Here is a 15,206-nt window from a genome sequence, read left to right as displayed (position 1 = left end):
AAAAAAGTAGTCAAAAATTAACTCTATCGAAAAATTAAACTTGACGGCTGAATTTTTTTATAATTTCTTAATTACATTCAAAAATAGAATAATTTTTCAAAATAAATATTTAAATACCTATTTATTTTGTCTACAGGAATTAAAATATTTCAAATGATTTCAATGTAACGCATTTTTTAAATTAAACTATTTCTAAAATTACAAAAGTAATTCTTTTAAAATTCAATCATTTTTTTCTTGAAATTCATAAATAAAATTATTCAAACCTTTAATTATTTTATTTTATTCATTTCTAAATCAATTTTTATTAGAAAGTTCTACGAGAATCCAATTATTGAAATAAAAAATAAATAATTTATTGAATAATTGAATATTGATTAAATTTGAATTCTAATAAAGAACTTTATCAATATTTTTTAAAATAATTGAATTTTTACGAAGAATTGCATTCAAATTTTTGATAATAATTAAATTCATTCAAGAAATGTAATTGTAACATTTAACAATGAATTGAAAATAATTATTACACTCTAAGAAACAAATTGTGTCAATTTTTTTTAAGAATTTTATTCAAATTTTTAAGAATAATTGTGTTTTTAGCGGAATTAATTAAAAATTATATTAAAAATAATTGAAATCTTGCGATGAATTTTATTATTTATGAAAATAATTGGATTCCTGTCACCGAAATTTAATAAAGTTTTTAAAATAATTGCATTCTAGAGAAGAATTTAAAAAAACCTTTTTAAAGAAATGATTTTTTTTTAATTGTATGAAAATTGTGTTTTTAATTGAATTTCTTTGAAAATTGTATATATTATTTATAAAAATAATTAAATTCTTTCAAAAAATGTTATTAAAATTATATTGAATACAATTCAAATATTATAAAGAATTTCATTAAAATTTTTTAAAGTAATTGACTTCTTTCAAATAATTTAAAAAAAATTTAAGAATAGTTCCATTTTTCGCGGAATTCATTTAAAATTGTATTAAAAATAATTGAAATCCTGCGATGAGTTTTATTATTTATTAAAAATAATTAAATTCTTGCAACGATTTTTATTAAAATTTTTTAAAATAATTGAATTTCTGTGAAAAATTTTATTATTTATAAAAATAATTGAATTCTTGCGGAAAATTATATAAAAAACTATTTAAATAATTGCTTTTTTCCAGAAATATTAGAAAAATTTTGTTTTAAATAATTGAATTCCTGTGAAAATTTTTTTATTTACGAAAATAATTGAATGTTTGAGAAGAATTTTATAAACATTTTTTTGAAATTATTCAATTTTTTTGGGAAATTTTTTATTAAAAATCATTGAATTACGAAAAATTTGTGAAAACAATTAAATCGTTTTAAAGAATTTCATTAAAATTTTCTAAAATAATTGAATTCTTTCAAAGAATTTTATTAAAATTTTTAAGAACAGTCGCATTTTTCGCGCAATTCATTTAAAATTGTATTAAAAATAATTGAAATCTGGCGATGAAGTTTAATATTTATAAAAATAATTGAATTCCTGAGAAGAATTTTATTAAAAAATTTTGAATTGTTTTCAATAACTAATAATAAATGAATAAAATACTAATAATAAATAAAAATTGAAAATAATATTTAATTCAGCTAAATAATAATAATTTTAATTCAGCTATGAAGAAGATTAAATTTTTTCAACCATAATTTATGCGTTAAAAATATGAAAAATTTGTCGAAAAAGGAAGAATCGTGCCTATGTGGCGTTTAATTTCGCTAAAAACTAAAGAGGGTAGTAAAGGTTTAGACTTACGAGTTCGTTCGGGGTACTATTTACTTGAGAGGGCAAGCGACGATGTGGGTGTGCCTCCGGACATAAGGGGAAATTTGATAATTTCTTTTCACCATAACAGGGAAATTGATAAATTCTGAAACAATAAACTAAATGTTTAAAAGAAGAAGATGGCCTTCTATAAAAAAAATAATAAAAAAAGCCCCCAGTGGACATGACAATAAATAAAAAGTTTCATTATTAAAAACTAAAAATATTTACTTAACTCTTAAATTTATTTACAAAAAGACGCGATGTAACTAGTAGGAAATATTTTCAGCACGTTCTTTGTCTCCAGCACCACTCGCAGTTGAATTCTCGACTGAATCTTCAGACGACTTTTCAGAAAAATATTTAAATTTTTCCTTCTTTTCCTCTTTTTCTCTCCTCTGCTCTTTTTTTAATTCCTTCTCATCTTCTTTCTCCACAGTCCAATTTCTTTTTAAATAATCGACCATTGGCAATGGCTTATCCAATTTAATGGTCTTTTCAATTTTCTGCGTCAAAAGAATTTCCAAAGGTCGAGCAATAAAATTGATCACTCTACAATCTCTTGGACTTCCAACTCGAGCCGTTCTTCCGCATCTGAAATTTGTACCAAAGAAACGAATTTTTAATTAAATAAATAAATAAAAATTTAAATATAAATTTTTTGGGGGAAAAATTATGTACCTGTGAATATATTCGAATGTTTGGAGGGGAAAATCGTAGTTGATGACATCTTTAACTGCAACGGTGTCCAAACCTCTTGAACCAGCGTCAGTTGTACAGAGAACATTATACATTCCCATTTGAAATTCTGCAAATACATTCCTTCTTTTTCTCAGTGGCATTGCACCATTGAGACGTGCGCATTTCACTTCAAATTCATCGAGAAATTGACTGATATAATCACAAGTTTTACTGTTATTGCAAAAAATAATAATCGATGTTTTATTCTTTGCTTTATTCTTTATTAATCGCAATAGTGTCATTGGTTTCTGTTGAACGCCAAGTCGTAGAAATTTTTGCGTCACAAAGACACGATGCACTTTATCAGTTGCAATTTCTTGTAAAGATGATGGCTAGAAAAAAATCCCTTGAGTCAGATGATTTTAGTAACACTAATAATTTTACTTTACCTAATTTTAGTTACTAAATATTTACTAAATACAAGAGAATTATTATTATCTCGCGTTAATTTTCTGAATTAGTTTTCTGAAATATGTGATGCACTTTCCGAAGAAAGATGTACATACAAAATTTTAAGTCAAATAATAATAATAATTTTGTGTACGAAAAAAATTAAAGACTCACGTCGACAATATTATCGAGCATTTCTTCAATGAACTGAGGCATTGTCGCGGCTACCATTGTCAATTGAGAATATTTTGGAAATCCATCAGCAAAATCTCGAAGTGGTCCAAACTGAAAAAAACGAAATTAGCATAAAAATGATTTAAAATTGGAAAAGTTGCAAATTTAATAGAAAATTCTTCTTGAGAAAATTGAATGTTTCAATAATTTTTAATAATTATTCAAAATATATTATTTTTCTTTTAATTATAGAGATTTAAGGGCATTGGAATCATTATGACGCCATAATGTTTCAAATGGCTTTAAATTATATTAAAAGAAGAGAAAAACTCTTCCAGAAGTTCAAATGGCTTTAAATTATATTGAAAGAAGAAAAAAAGTCTTACAGAAATTTTGCGCAAAAAGTATCGAAATTTGTCGTAAAAAGTTTCATCGAAGAGAGAATCCGCCTCGTCCAGTACAACATGTCGGACATATTTCATTTTATACAATCCAATTGTTGTGTGTTTGCTCAATGCTCCGAAGGATGCGACTATAATGTCAACATTACTTGCTGGTGGATTAAATATTTTACTTTTTATCCCTCCGCCAACAACAACTTTTGTTCTTATATCCAAATCTTTAGTTAAACGTAACACTGCTCTCTGCAATAAAAAAAAAGAAAAATTATTACTTTTCCTCTCTTTGAATTGAGTAATTCAGTTTACTCAATTAATATACAGGTTTGCCAGAAATATTTAATTTTGTTTTTCCTTGACTTTTTCCTGACTGATTTTGACTTTTTCCCTGACCCTGAAGAATATTCTGATTCACTCTAAAAATGATTAGATACTGAAAAAAATTTTCCAGCACTTTTACTAAAAATCCCTGGCTTTTCCCTGATTTCTCTGACCAATTCTACTTTCCCTAACTTTCCTGACCTGTGACAACCCTGATATAAGTAAAGAAATTAATATTAAATTAGTAAAAATTAAAATTAGAAATATTTAGAATGAAATTAAATCTTACTCCAATTTGAATTGCCAATTCTCTGCTTGGAGTTATAACCAGAGCAAGTGGATGATTAAATGGTCGATCGATTGCATTTTTCCAATTGAGAACTTGCTCAACCAAAGGTAATAAATAGGCTAAAGTTTTTCCACAGCCTGTTTCTGCTAATAATTTCACGTTTTGTTGATCCAATATCGCAGGTATTCCCAATGTTTGTATCCTCGTTGGTGTTTCAATATCGAAAGCATTTTGTAAATTTGCCAACAATTCGTTAGAAACTCCCAAATCTTTAAAGCTCATTTCCTCCTCCTCTTCTTTTTGTTTTGGTTCTTTATTGACTTCTTCAACCTGAAAAGTAAATTTTACCTCTTACAAAAATGTACTTTTAAAAATGTACTTTAAAAATATACTTTTTTACAGTTGAAAATAAAAAAAAGGAAAAAAAATAAAAAGAAATAAAAAGAAAAATTATGAATAATAAAGTTGTATGGTAATTATTACAGGATGAATTGTAAAATAATCTCCCTTCGATTTGCTTAAATGCCATTTGTCTGACGCCAATGGCATAGGTTGAAATTTCGGATAAGTCTGCCCTTGGAAATGATTAAATTCCTTTCGTTTACAAGTAATTACTGCGACTCTTTTCTTTTTTCCTCCGAGATTTTCCAAATTCTTTTCTTCATTTTCTTCGATTTTAATGTACGTCGGTTCCTGTAAAAAAAGAACATAAATTGACCATGAAAATTGTTATTCACGTGCCTTATTATACTTCAGGAGAACTATTTTATGAACCTGTTTTCTTAAGAGCATGTTAAATTTATTCAACTTTTTCAAAACTTAATGTGAAAATCTGAAATTTTGACATGGTCTTAATTTAGCAGGACAACTATTAACAATAACAAATACAAATCATAAAATGACTATCATGGTTATACTATAGTAAACATTTTAGTAAAAATAAATTAACTCACCTCAACATATGTGCAAAATCTACTGGAAACAACAACACAAGAATTCACGTTTCTTTGAACAATACTATAAATACGCGGTAACATTGTTCACTTATTAAAACAATTAATTTACAATCAAAAATAAAAGCCGCATTAACACATGTGTTGCCATTTTAAACATAACCAAAAAAAAAATCAGCTGACTCTGACCAATGGAAGAAAAATGGCGCGAAATATGAAAAAATTTTAAAAAAGAATAAAAGAAAAAAAAATAAAAAGAATAAAATAAAATAAATAAACAAAAATAACTCTGGGGTTAAAATTAGAATTGATTAGAATAAAAAGAATTTTTATGAAATAAACACTACGAATACAATTAATTAAAACAAAAGTTTTATTAAAACCAATATATAAAGTGCTTTTTTGTTATCACGCATAATAGTGAAATATCAATCGCACTTGAATAATTTTTTTTACATCAATTACATTTTCATAAAATGTAATTCTCTTTCTCTCTTTTAAATCTTCAATTGTATATAAATAGTGAACAATAACTAGAGGTACAAAAATTATGAGATATATTGCAACACTTAATAAATGGACTGGTATTAAAATTCCCTTGAGAAAATAAAAATAAAAAATAATTAGCAAAATTCTATTAGACGAAATATTTTTTGTTTCGCATTATCGACATTTCTTTTTATCCATAAAACATTAACAACTCTTTTTAAAAAAAAAGAAATTTAGTCTCAACACGAAGATATTTACAATCTTCTTTTGTCAAAATAATCGCAATATTTTCTTTTGTAGTCGAATCTTTTTCTTAAGAAAACGACATAAAGAAAATATTTTCATTTTCTTGTTCTTATATAATATAGAAAATATGTACAAAACTACAGGTATTTTTACAAAAAAAAATAGTATTAATTTAAAGAACAAGGCCTTCGTATGTCAAACCTTCGGATTCTGGGGATTCTATTCGATTTCGTAAATGTTCTAAAGTATTTGCCAAATGCTTTTGTATTTGTTCCGTTTCTTCACTCACTTCTAAATTTGGTAATTCCTCGCGTATTTTTGCTATTACTTGATTCAAAATTTGAATTGTTACCTAAAATTAAAATTTGTTTTCGATTAGAATGTAAAGAGTAAATAATTTTAGCTTAAGACTAATTGAGATAAAATGAAAGAGACCTAACGCGACAAGAGATTTAAGTTATTTTAAAATAATTTTACGAAAGTTCTTCTCGAATTCAATTATTTAAATACAAAAACTCAATTTTTTATAATAATTGTAACTATCTGTGATTTTATATTTCAGTTATTATATGGTAAAATATTTTCAAAAAATTATAATAAAGACATTTTTACAATTAATTTTTCAATAATTTTTGAAAGATAATAGTTTTTTAATTATAAACAATTGAAAAATTTCCAAACAATTGAAATTTGGTAAAATCTTTTAAAAATAATTGAATTTTTGAAAAATATAAATAAAAATAATCAAATTTTTAAAGAATTTTAATTTCTTTTTCATAAATAATAACATTCTTCGGAAGATTATTCAATTATTATCAATAAAATTTCACGCAAGAATTAAATTTTTTTCTTAATTCGTTATAAAATTTTTCAAAAGAATTCAATTATTTTCTAAAATTTGAATAAAATTCTTCCTAAATATTCAATTATTTTCAATACAATCTGAACTAAATTCCTAAAAAGAATTAAAATTTTTATCGAAACAATTATATTATTTTTCAAAAATTTTAATAAAAATCTTTGCAAGATTTCAATTATTTTCATAAATAATAAAATTTTTCAAAGAATTTCAATTATTTTTAAAAATTCTAATAAAATTCTTCCTAAAAATTCAATTATATTCATTAATAATAAAATTCTTCAAAGGATTTCAATTATTTTCAAAAATTTGAAATAAATTCTTGTCAAGAAATCCTTTCGAAGTAAAATTCATCGTAAAAATTATGTTGAAAATTATTTTAAAAAGTAGAAAAAATTCTTTGTTTAATTCAATTATTTTCAAAATTTTCAATTGAAATTATTCAAAAAACTACATTATATTTAAAAAACACAAAGAAAAGAAGAAAGGAAGAAAGAATTTAATTATTTTCTATATTCTAATAAAATTCCTCGAATGAATTAAATTATTTTAGAAAATTGTAATAAAATTCTTAAAAGATTTTAATTATTCTAAATTATTCAAAAATTTTTAATAAAATTCAATAATTAAGGTCATGTTATTCAGTGGTCACGGGCTCCATATACTTCACTATGGGAACACGTGACCACTGAATAACATGACCTTAAATGATTAATTTCAATTATTAAGAAACACGATTATTTTAAAAACTTGGAAGAAATTGTTCATAAAATTAAATTACTTTCAAAATTTTCAATTAAAATTATTAAAGAAACTTCATTACATAAAAAAAAAAAATTAAAGAAATTCTTCAAAAGAATCTAATTATGATTTTTAAAAATTTAATAAAATTAACGATTATTAATATAGATTTTCAACATGACTTTTTTCTCTAAAATGTTAAAAATAATTCTAAAATGTTATTTTTCCTGTGTATTCGAATTTTCGGAAATTTGTAATTAAAAATATTGACAATATTGAATTTTAAAAAATTAGAAGCTAATTTTAATTGATTTTCAATTTTAAATTTTACATTTAAAGATTTTTCCATTAACATTTTTGATAATTCAATTATTTTCAAAATTTGAAACTAAAAATTCTTCAAACGTTGATTTTTCAAAATTGTAACAAAATACTTGAAAAAATTAATTATTTTCAATTAAATTTTAGAAAATTTCAATTTCAAAAAGGTTTTTTTACAGAAATATTTGAAAAATTTAAATATCTCTTAAAAAAGTTATTCAAAAATAATTTTTGAAAGATTTGTTTATAGTTATTTTTCGCACTTTAAAAATCGGTATAAGTTGCATTTTATATTTAAAAAATGTGGTATTTTGTTGCAATATTTAGAAGAAAAGTCGAAAAATTTACAATTTTTGAAAATAAGTCTGAAAAAGTATCAATTTTTTTAATTTCCCTTTCAAAAATTTTTTCTTTCCGATAATAGCATTTTTTTTTTTTGTAAAAGTATTTCTTATTGAATATTTTGGACATTGTAAAGATTTAATTATTTTTAATTTGCACTGAGAGTTAAACCTCTTTGAGTATTTTCACTTTGAAGTTAACAATCTCTTGTAGCTATAGGTCTTTTTCACTGTGAAGCGTCTAAATTTATTAAAAATATTAAATTATTCTTACGGATGCATTTCCTTTTTCATAAAAATAAATATAGTGATTTAATAGTTCAACGTAGAGTTGAACTTGAACGGACGTGTCCATACACTGACTTGCAATGCGTATTCCCTTCTTCAAACAGTCTAATACTTTGTTTCCGTCTTGCATCTAAAAGAATTTTAATTTCTAATTTTATTAAAATTCGTTATTAGTTTCTATCACTTTGTTTAGAATTTTACCCAATTTGTACTGTTTTGTACCATTTGTACTGTTAAAAATTATAATTTAATTCGTTCAGAATATTGTATGGAGCAATTAGACCAAAATTAGAATTAGAATTAGAATAAGAAAATTTAGGAGAAAAATTACCTCTTTTCCTTCAGTGGCTAAAGATTTTCCCGACCAAAAGATGTGTGAACATGTTGCAACTCCACGACACTGATCAGGTTTTCGTAAAAGTTTACTGGCATAGAGTGCACATTGATTTCTCACCGGTTCGGCGTTCTCCTCGCCGAAACAACTCATTTGCTCGAAAGTTGCAATTATCAATGTAATCGCTGCAAGTTGCGCCTTTGAGTCACTAATTTCATCCTCGTAAATTGAAAAAGCTTGACTCATATATTCATAGGCGACCATTTCGAAATTATCGAAACGAATCTCTCCGATTGCAAGTGCCCCTTGCAAAAATAATCTCAACGGTAATTCGGCAAGTTCGGCCTTCATTAATGCCATAATCGTCGTGTGACAAAATTGGAAAATCTTTTGACATTTCTTCTGCCACATTTCGTCCTGTAAAATAGAATTTTATCACAATTTTATTAATTTAACTGTAGAATAATCATGTTTTAAAATTTTAAAATGCCTCAAAAATTTTTTTGAAAATGCTATTCTAAATTAATTAAATTCCTTTGGGGATTTTATTATTTATGACGTTAAAAAAATAGTAAATAGTACGTTTTAGTATATGAGTGCGAAGCCTGAAATCTAAATATAGAAATTATAGATATTTTTTTAAAATTAAGTAGTTAAAAAAAGAAAAATTTTAATACAAACACTGTCACTCAAGTTTTTATAGGTGAATGCAAGTTGATAAGCTTGGAAAACAATCGGTGGTAGTGTGAATTTAATCCGTTTATTGCCACCGGCACTGAAATGTTTTCGAGCCGCGCTCAAAATCATATATTGTTGATCGGCCGTTTCCGATTTGAAATGATGAATTAATCGACCAAGTAAGCCCTGCTCCTCGGCAAAATCTTCTGGATCCTCTTCAATATTTGGCTGATCCGGTTGATCTTGCACCAATGGCGCTGCAATTGATAAAATAGCGTCCACCTGTTCCTGCGTTGGAATTAGCGTCTCATTATCAAGAATATTGCTAATAACATAAATCGCCAACATTTTTCTCCCCTCATAATCAAAATATTCCAATAGCGGAGCAAAATTCTCCAATTTCAAAACAACTAAAATATTCTTATAATTATCCACTGGAATTTTCATCAGTCTCGCTAATTCCCTCGAAACAGCGCTATTGTATTCCAATCTTTAAGAAAATAATTAAAATTATTTTTTCCATCAAATAGAAATCAATTATTTTACACATTTATAATGATCAGAAAGAATTAAAAAGAAAGAATTTCTTACTTTTCGATGTTTAATTTTTGGAAGATTTGCACTGTCGTATGAAGGACCTTATCGACATAATCCACCCGATCTGGATAACATTTATGTGCTAGATTAATTAAAGCCACTTGCAGTGAAACAATATCCTCCGGTGGCATATCTTGTCTATTCTGTAGGGGAAAAAATCGTTAATTCACCTGCGAGTATTTACACACAACTGTTGTATGTTGTATGAAAAATTGAAAAAAGTAAATAATCAGTAATGTTCTTTGACCCCGAATTTATCTCCCGATTGTCGAGTGCGAAAAAAAGGAAGAAAAAAATCAATAAATATTATTTCCACGAACGACAAAGTTATTCTTATTACTGTTCTCAGACTTAAACTAGACGAGAGAAAGGAAATCTTGATTTTGTTAATCATGGAACTATCAAGAAAAAGTGCAGTACCTAATCATCACTGAACAGTCCACAAAATTTTGATAAAATCACTAAATTTTATTTTTATTAGAATTTAATAAAAAAATCAGTTATTAGAAAAAATTAGTTCTTAGAATTTAAGAAAAAAAATCACTTCACCTGGATAATGGAAGCAACCTGATCGCTAAATACATCGAATAGTTTAACATCTTGTGGAATCCCGGCGAGTTGACTTGGACTCCCCGGACCGCCAACTCCTTCTGATCTTTGACTAAATGCGGCAAGACGATCGATTAGTGAAATTATTATGTTTTTCACATTGACACCGTTTTGCAATTCAGCGCAAGATTTCAGAAAAGCGTTCAGTGTTTGCAAGTGAAACTCGTCAGGGAAGACCTGAAAAAAATTTTAATCATTAGAAATAAATGGAGAAACGATTTTTAGAATTAAGAAAGAAATGTGACTTGGTAGCAAGGTAACAAATTATTGAACAAAATTTACCTGAATTATACATTCCATGAGATATTCTTGGGCAATTGCATCACGACAACTGACCACTTGCTCCAAAATTCCAGGAAGAACCAACTAAAAAAATTAAAGCAAAAAAAATTAGTAAAATTGCTACAAACTAGAATAAAAATTACTAGTATTTGATAAATAAAATAAAAAATTTAATAAAATTCAAAATAAAATTTCAAAAAATTCGTTGCAAGAATTCAATTATATTCATAAATAATAAAATTCTTGACAGAATTTAAATTATTTAAAAGAAATGTAATAAAATTCATTGCAAGAATTCAATTATTTTCGTAAATAATAAAATTATTCACATTATTTCAATTATTTTCTTACATAATAAAATTCTTCAGAGGATCTCAATTATTTTTAATACAATTTTAAGTAAATTCTTCGAGAAACGTAATTATTTTAAAAATTTTTATTAAAATTCTTCGAAAGAAATCAATTATTAATTATTATTTTTAATAATTATTGCAAAAGTTCCTTGAGAATTTTTAAATCCATTTGTTTACAATTCAATTTTACGAAATTTCGATCATTTGGAAATCTTTCAATTAAATATTTGAATTTAAAAAATAGAAACATGAAATAAGTTTAAAAAAATTCAATTAATCTTTTTCAAAAAAATTAATTCTACAGAATTGTTAGTTAAAAGTATGGGAAATTTAAATATTTAAAGATTTCAATTTTAAACCTTTTCAAAATTGAACTCTTTCTTATAATTCATACAATAATGCTTCAAATATTTAATTATTATCTAAAATTTTAACTGAAATTTATTTTTAAATGAATTTTTATTAGAAAATTGTACGAGAATTCAATTATTTAAATAAAAAGATAAATAATTTATTCAGTAATTGAAAAAAATAAAAATAATTGAAATTCTGCGATGAGTTTCATTATTTATGAAAATAATTCAATATCTGCAATCATTATCTAAAATTTTAACTAAAATTCATTATTAAATAAATTTCAATTAGAAAATTCTACGAGAATTCAATTATTTAAACACAAAAATAAATAACTTACCGAGTAATTGATAAAAAATAAGAATAATTGAAATTCTGCGATGAGTTTTATTATTTATAAAAATAATTGAATTCCCAAAACGGAATTTTATTATTTATGAAAATAATGGAATTATTGCGAAGAAATGTATAAAAAAAATTGTAAATAATAGAATTCATGTGAAGAATTTTATTACTTTTGAAAATAATTGAATTCTTGTGATGAATATTGTTATTTATGAATAATTATAATTGTTTTTATTACAAAGAATTTTATTAAAATTTCTGAAAATAATTGAATTTCTATGAAGAATTTCGTTATTTATCAAGATAATTGAATTCCTTCGAAGAATGGCGTTAAATTTTTTAAAAATAATTGAAATCCCGAGCTGAGTTTTATTATTTATGAAAATAATTGAATTCTTGCAACGAATTTTATTAAAAATTTTTAAAATAATTGAATTCATGCGAAAAACTTTACAAAAATCTGTTAAATAATTTATTTTCTTTGAAAAAAATTTAAGATTATTGTGTTTTAAATACTTCAATTCCTGTGAAAATGTTATTATTTACAAAAATAATTAAATGTTTGTTAAAAATTTTTTTCAAATAATTGAATTCTTTAGGAAAGTTTTATTAAAATAGTAAATATTGAAAATTATTAAATTGATGAAAATTTGTGAGAATAATTAAAATTTGCCAAGAATTCTATTAAAATTTTTAAAAACAATTGAATTTGGAAAAGAATTTTGTAATTTTTAGAGATAATTGAATTTCTGCGAAGAATTTTATTACTTTTGAAAATAATTGAATTTTTGCAATCATTTTTGTAGATAATTTCTCCAAAATTCAATTTTTTCCAGTACTTTAATAAAAATCCCTGACTTTTCCCTGATCTCCCTGACCCGTGGCAATCCTGATTTATCAGTATAATTTATAATACTATAATAATTAAAATACGAGTTTGTTTATAATTACAAACGAACCTGACTGAATTAAGTAAATAATTACAATATTCTTGAAACGAAAAAAAGATTTATTCACCCTTTTGTAAATATCCAGAGTCACCGATTCCAATTGACTCAATCGAACCAAATTTGTTCCAACTAAAATCCTCAATTCCTCTCTTTCACGCTCTCGTCTCTCTCTATCGCGACTATGTCCCTGATGCTGCATTCGCACCCACAATTTATTCATTTCGGCAAAATTCATCAGAACAAAATCAATACTGTCACGTACCTGAAATGAAAATTATAAAATCAACTTCAAATTTCGAATTAAAACTGAAATTTTCCTTTTTCTTAAAAAAAGAAAATAATTTGAAAAAGCAAGGAATTTTTGTTCGTACGGTTCCTTCCTCGTCGTCCCCCTCCGGAGAGTCTGGCAAAATATTTCTCGTGCATTGAAGTAAATAGTTTCTTAAAAAGAGTCCTCGCAAGGGATGTTGAACTCCTCGACACATCTCAACGAGATCACGTAAAAGATCTCTTTTAAGGCATGGATTCGTTTTGATGTACACCAATCCAACTGTGATTAGCAGATAGCTGCAAAAGAAATAGATTTTTTTTAAATTGTAGTGGAAATTCTCAAAAAAAAATAAAAGTATCCAAATAGTACCAAATCGCAAAAAATTATTAAATACTCACAGTCTGGGAACAATATTTCCGGCATATTGTACCAATTCATACAAATCAGTAACTTTTCTTCCCTTTTGAAATTCGTCTAGTAAAAATAATTCCAAATGTCGCAGTTCATCGGTAATTGCCATATCTGATTTTCAAATGAAAAAAAAAAGTTATTTTAAATTAAAATTAGTTTTACAAAGCTCTTCAGAATATTTTTTTTACAAAGTGAGACAATTTTTTGTTTTGAAAAAAACTTACAGAGTTCGTAGTAGCTCTTGGGACTCAATAAAGAGGTGCGAAGTTCACCGAGCATTGTCGATGCATGTTTCAATGCATCCATGAGTTTTGATTTATCCAAATTGTGTTTCATTTCAAAGGCTTGCACCTTAACGACACTGCTCGCATCCTCCAACAATTTCTCCTGCTCCTCAAGTCCTGTCATTGCAGGTGTCGAAGGCTGTGAGAAAAACAAAGATACCTAACAACAAATGCCAGGTAGATTCATGCAATTTAAGCTAAAAACAAATTCAACTACTGAAGAAACAAACAGCTACAAAATTAAAAATATACAAAAATAGATGCAAAGTTGAATTTCTATCATACACTATAGTATATAATTTGCTGATTAAATAATTCTGCAGGTTTATAATACAAATTTACAATAAAATTTAGAATTTTATAATTCGATTATTTATAATTTTACAGTTGAAAAATTTTGAATTTCATCTAAAAAATTTGAATGAAATGATTAGATTCCAGGGAATTGTATCGCATTTTTATTAAGATCAAGATGTAATTGTTTGTGGTAAATATAATTATTCTCCCACCTCTCATGACATATGGATATTTAGGGTAACCCTAGAAAATCCTAGGGATATTGAAGGATATTCAGACAATTTAGATAAAGTACAAGTATCCAAATTGTCAAAAAACATCCAAAATCTCCTAAATATCCATCTATTATAAGGATACTTAAAAAAAAAGTTGTTGCAAGCATTACATGCACGAAATTAAATCCCCACGGTAAATGAATATTCGATTCGAACTTTTTATCAGATTTGATTATCAAAGCAGACTTTTTTGCAAAACAACAATTAATTTTTGCAAACAGTTAATTATAGTCTGCTGCAGAATATCTTCAATATCCAGAAAATATCCATCTACTTTGGGGGGGAATTTAACAAAAAATTATCAACAATGTGTTATTTTTCATGCACAATTTAGCAGACACACTAATTCAAGGTTAGGAGACCACCCACTGTATTAATTTTCGTTGATCAGCAACCAGCAAATGTATTCTTATCGTTTAGATGATAAGAAGACAGTTATTTAATTCAATACAGTTAAATTTGATTGACAGATAGCCATTATTTAATATATATCCGTAAAGTGGTCGAACTTGTTTTGAAGAGATGTTTTACTGATTTGCATTTCAATATACAAATTTTTAAGTAGTTTTGTTTTTAATTAGTTGATCCTATTTTTCTGTAGAAATCACTAGGAATAGCACTTACCATTGTTTTTTTTTGTTAAATTAGAAATAATACTTTTTTAATTATTAAAAAAAATCACTGTCTTAGCACACAAATGTGGATAATGCACTTTTCTATATAAACCAAATATAAACCTATCCCTGAAATAATGCGCATGCGTCACAAGATGTCCGCCTCTGCGTTTGTGTGCTGTGGACGTGACACACTTTC

General features: G+C 25.5%; 2 protein-coding genes across 4 annotated transcripts; both read right to left on the bottom strand.

Moving 5' to 3' along the window:
• Window positions 1–2,009: 2,009 nt before the first annotated feature.
• On the bottom strand, window positions 2,010–5,234 carry LOC122511459 (probable ATP-dependent RNA helicase DDX28). The gene is made up of 7 exons (XM_043626681.1): window positions 5,069–5,234; window positions 4,599–4,808; window positions 4,116–4,445; window positions 3,494–3,751; window positions 3,108–3,218; window positions 2,484–2,875; window positions 2,010–2,396 (listed from the first exon to the last, which is right to left on the bottom strand). Exons 1-7 carry the CDS (start codon window positions 5,150–5,152, stop codon window positions 2,072–2,074), a joined length of 1,710 nt encoding a protein of 569 aa, XP_043482616.1. The 5' UTR covers window positions 5,153–5,234; the 3' UTR covers window positions 2,010–2,071.
• Window positions 5,235–5,423: 189 nt separating this feature from the next.
• On the bottom strand, window positions 5,424–15,140 carry LOC122511482 (vacuolar protein sorting-associated protein 35). Of its 3 annotated transcripts, none has more exons than XM_043626740.1 (12): window positions 15,018–15,140; window positions 13,762–13,960; window positions 13,525–13,648; window positions 13,227–13,422; window positions 12,923–13,117; window positions 10,854–10,937; window positions 10,512–10,748; window positions 9,957–10,105; window positions 9,369–9,855; window positions 8,685–9,104; window positions 8,340–8,483; window positions 5,424–6,155 (listed from the first exon to the last, which is right to left on the bottom strand). In XM_043626740.1, exons 1-12 carry the CDS (start codon window positions 15,018–15,020, stop codon window positions 5,976–5,978), a joined length of 2,418 nt encoding a protein of 805 aa, XP_043482675.1. In that variant the 5' UTR covers window positions 15,021–15,140; the 3' UTR covers window positions 5,424–5,975. The 3 variants fall into 3 exon arrangements, with proteins under 3 accessions (XP_043482675.1, XP_043482674.1, XP_043482676.1); XM_043626739.1 differs by having other exon boundaries at window positions 13,762–13,981; window positions 15,018–15,130; XM_043626741.1 differs by lacking the exon at window positions 15,018–15,140 and adding an exon at window positions 14,763–14,974.
• Between the last annotated feature and the right edge of the window lie 66 nt (window positions 15,141–15,206).

Source organism: Leptopilina heterotoma, unplaced genomic scaffold (assembly GCF_015476425.1).
Source record: "Leptopilina heterotoma isolate Lh14 unplaced genomic scaffold, ASM1547642v1 Lhet_83, whole genome shotgun sequence".
Lineage (NCBI taxonomy): Eukaryota > Metazoa > Arthropoda > Insecta > Hymenoptera > Figitidae > Leptopilina > Leptopilina heterotoma.
The sequence above is the reverse complement of the archived record's forward strand: the minus strand, read 5'-3'. Positions and strand labels throughout refer to the sequence as shown.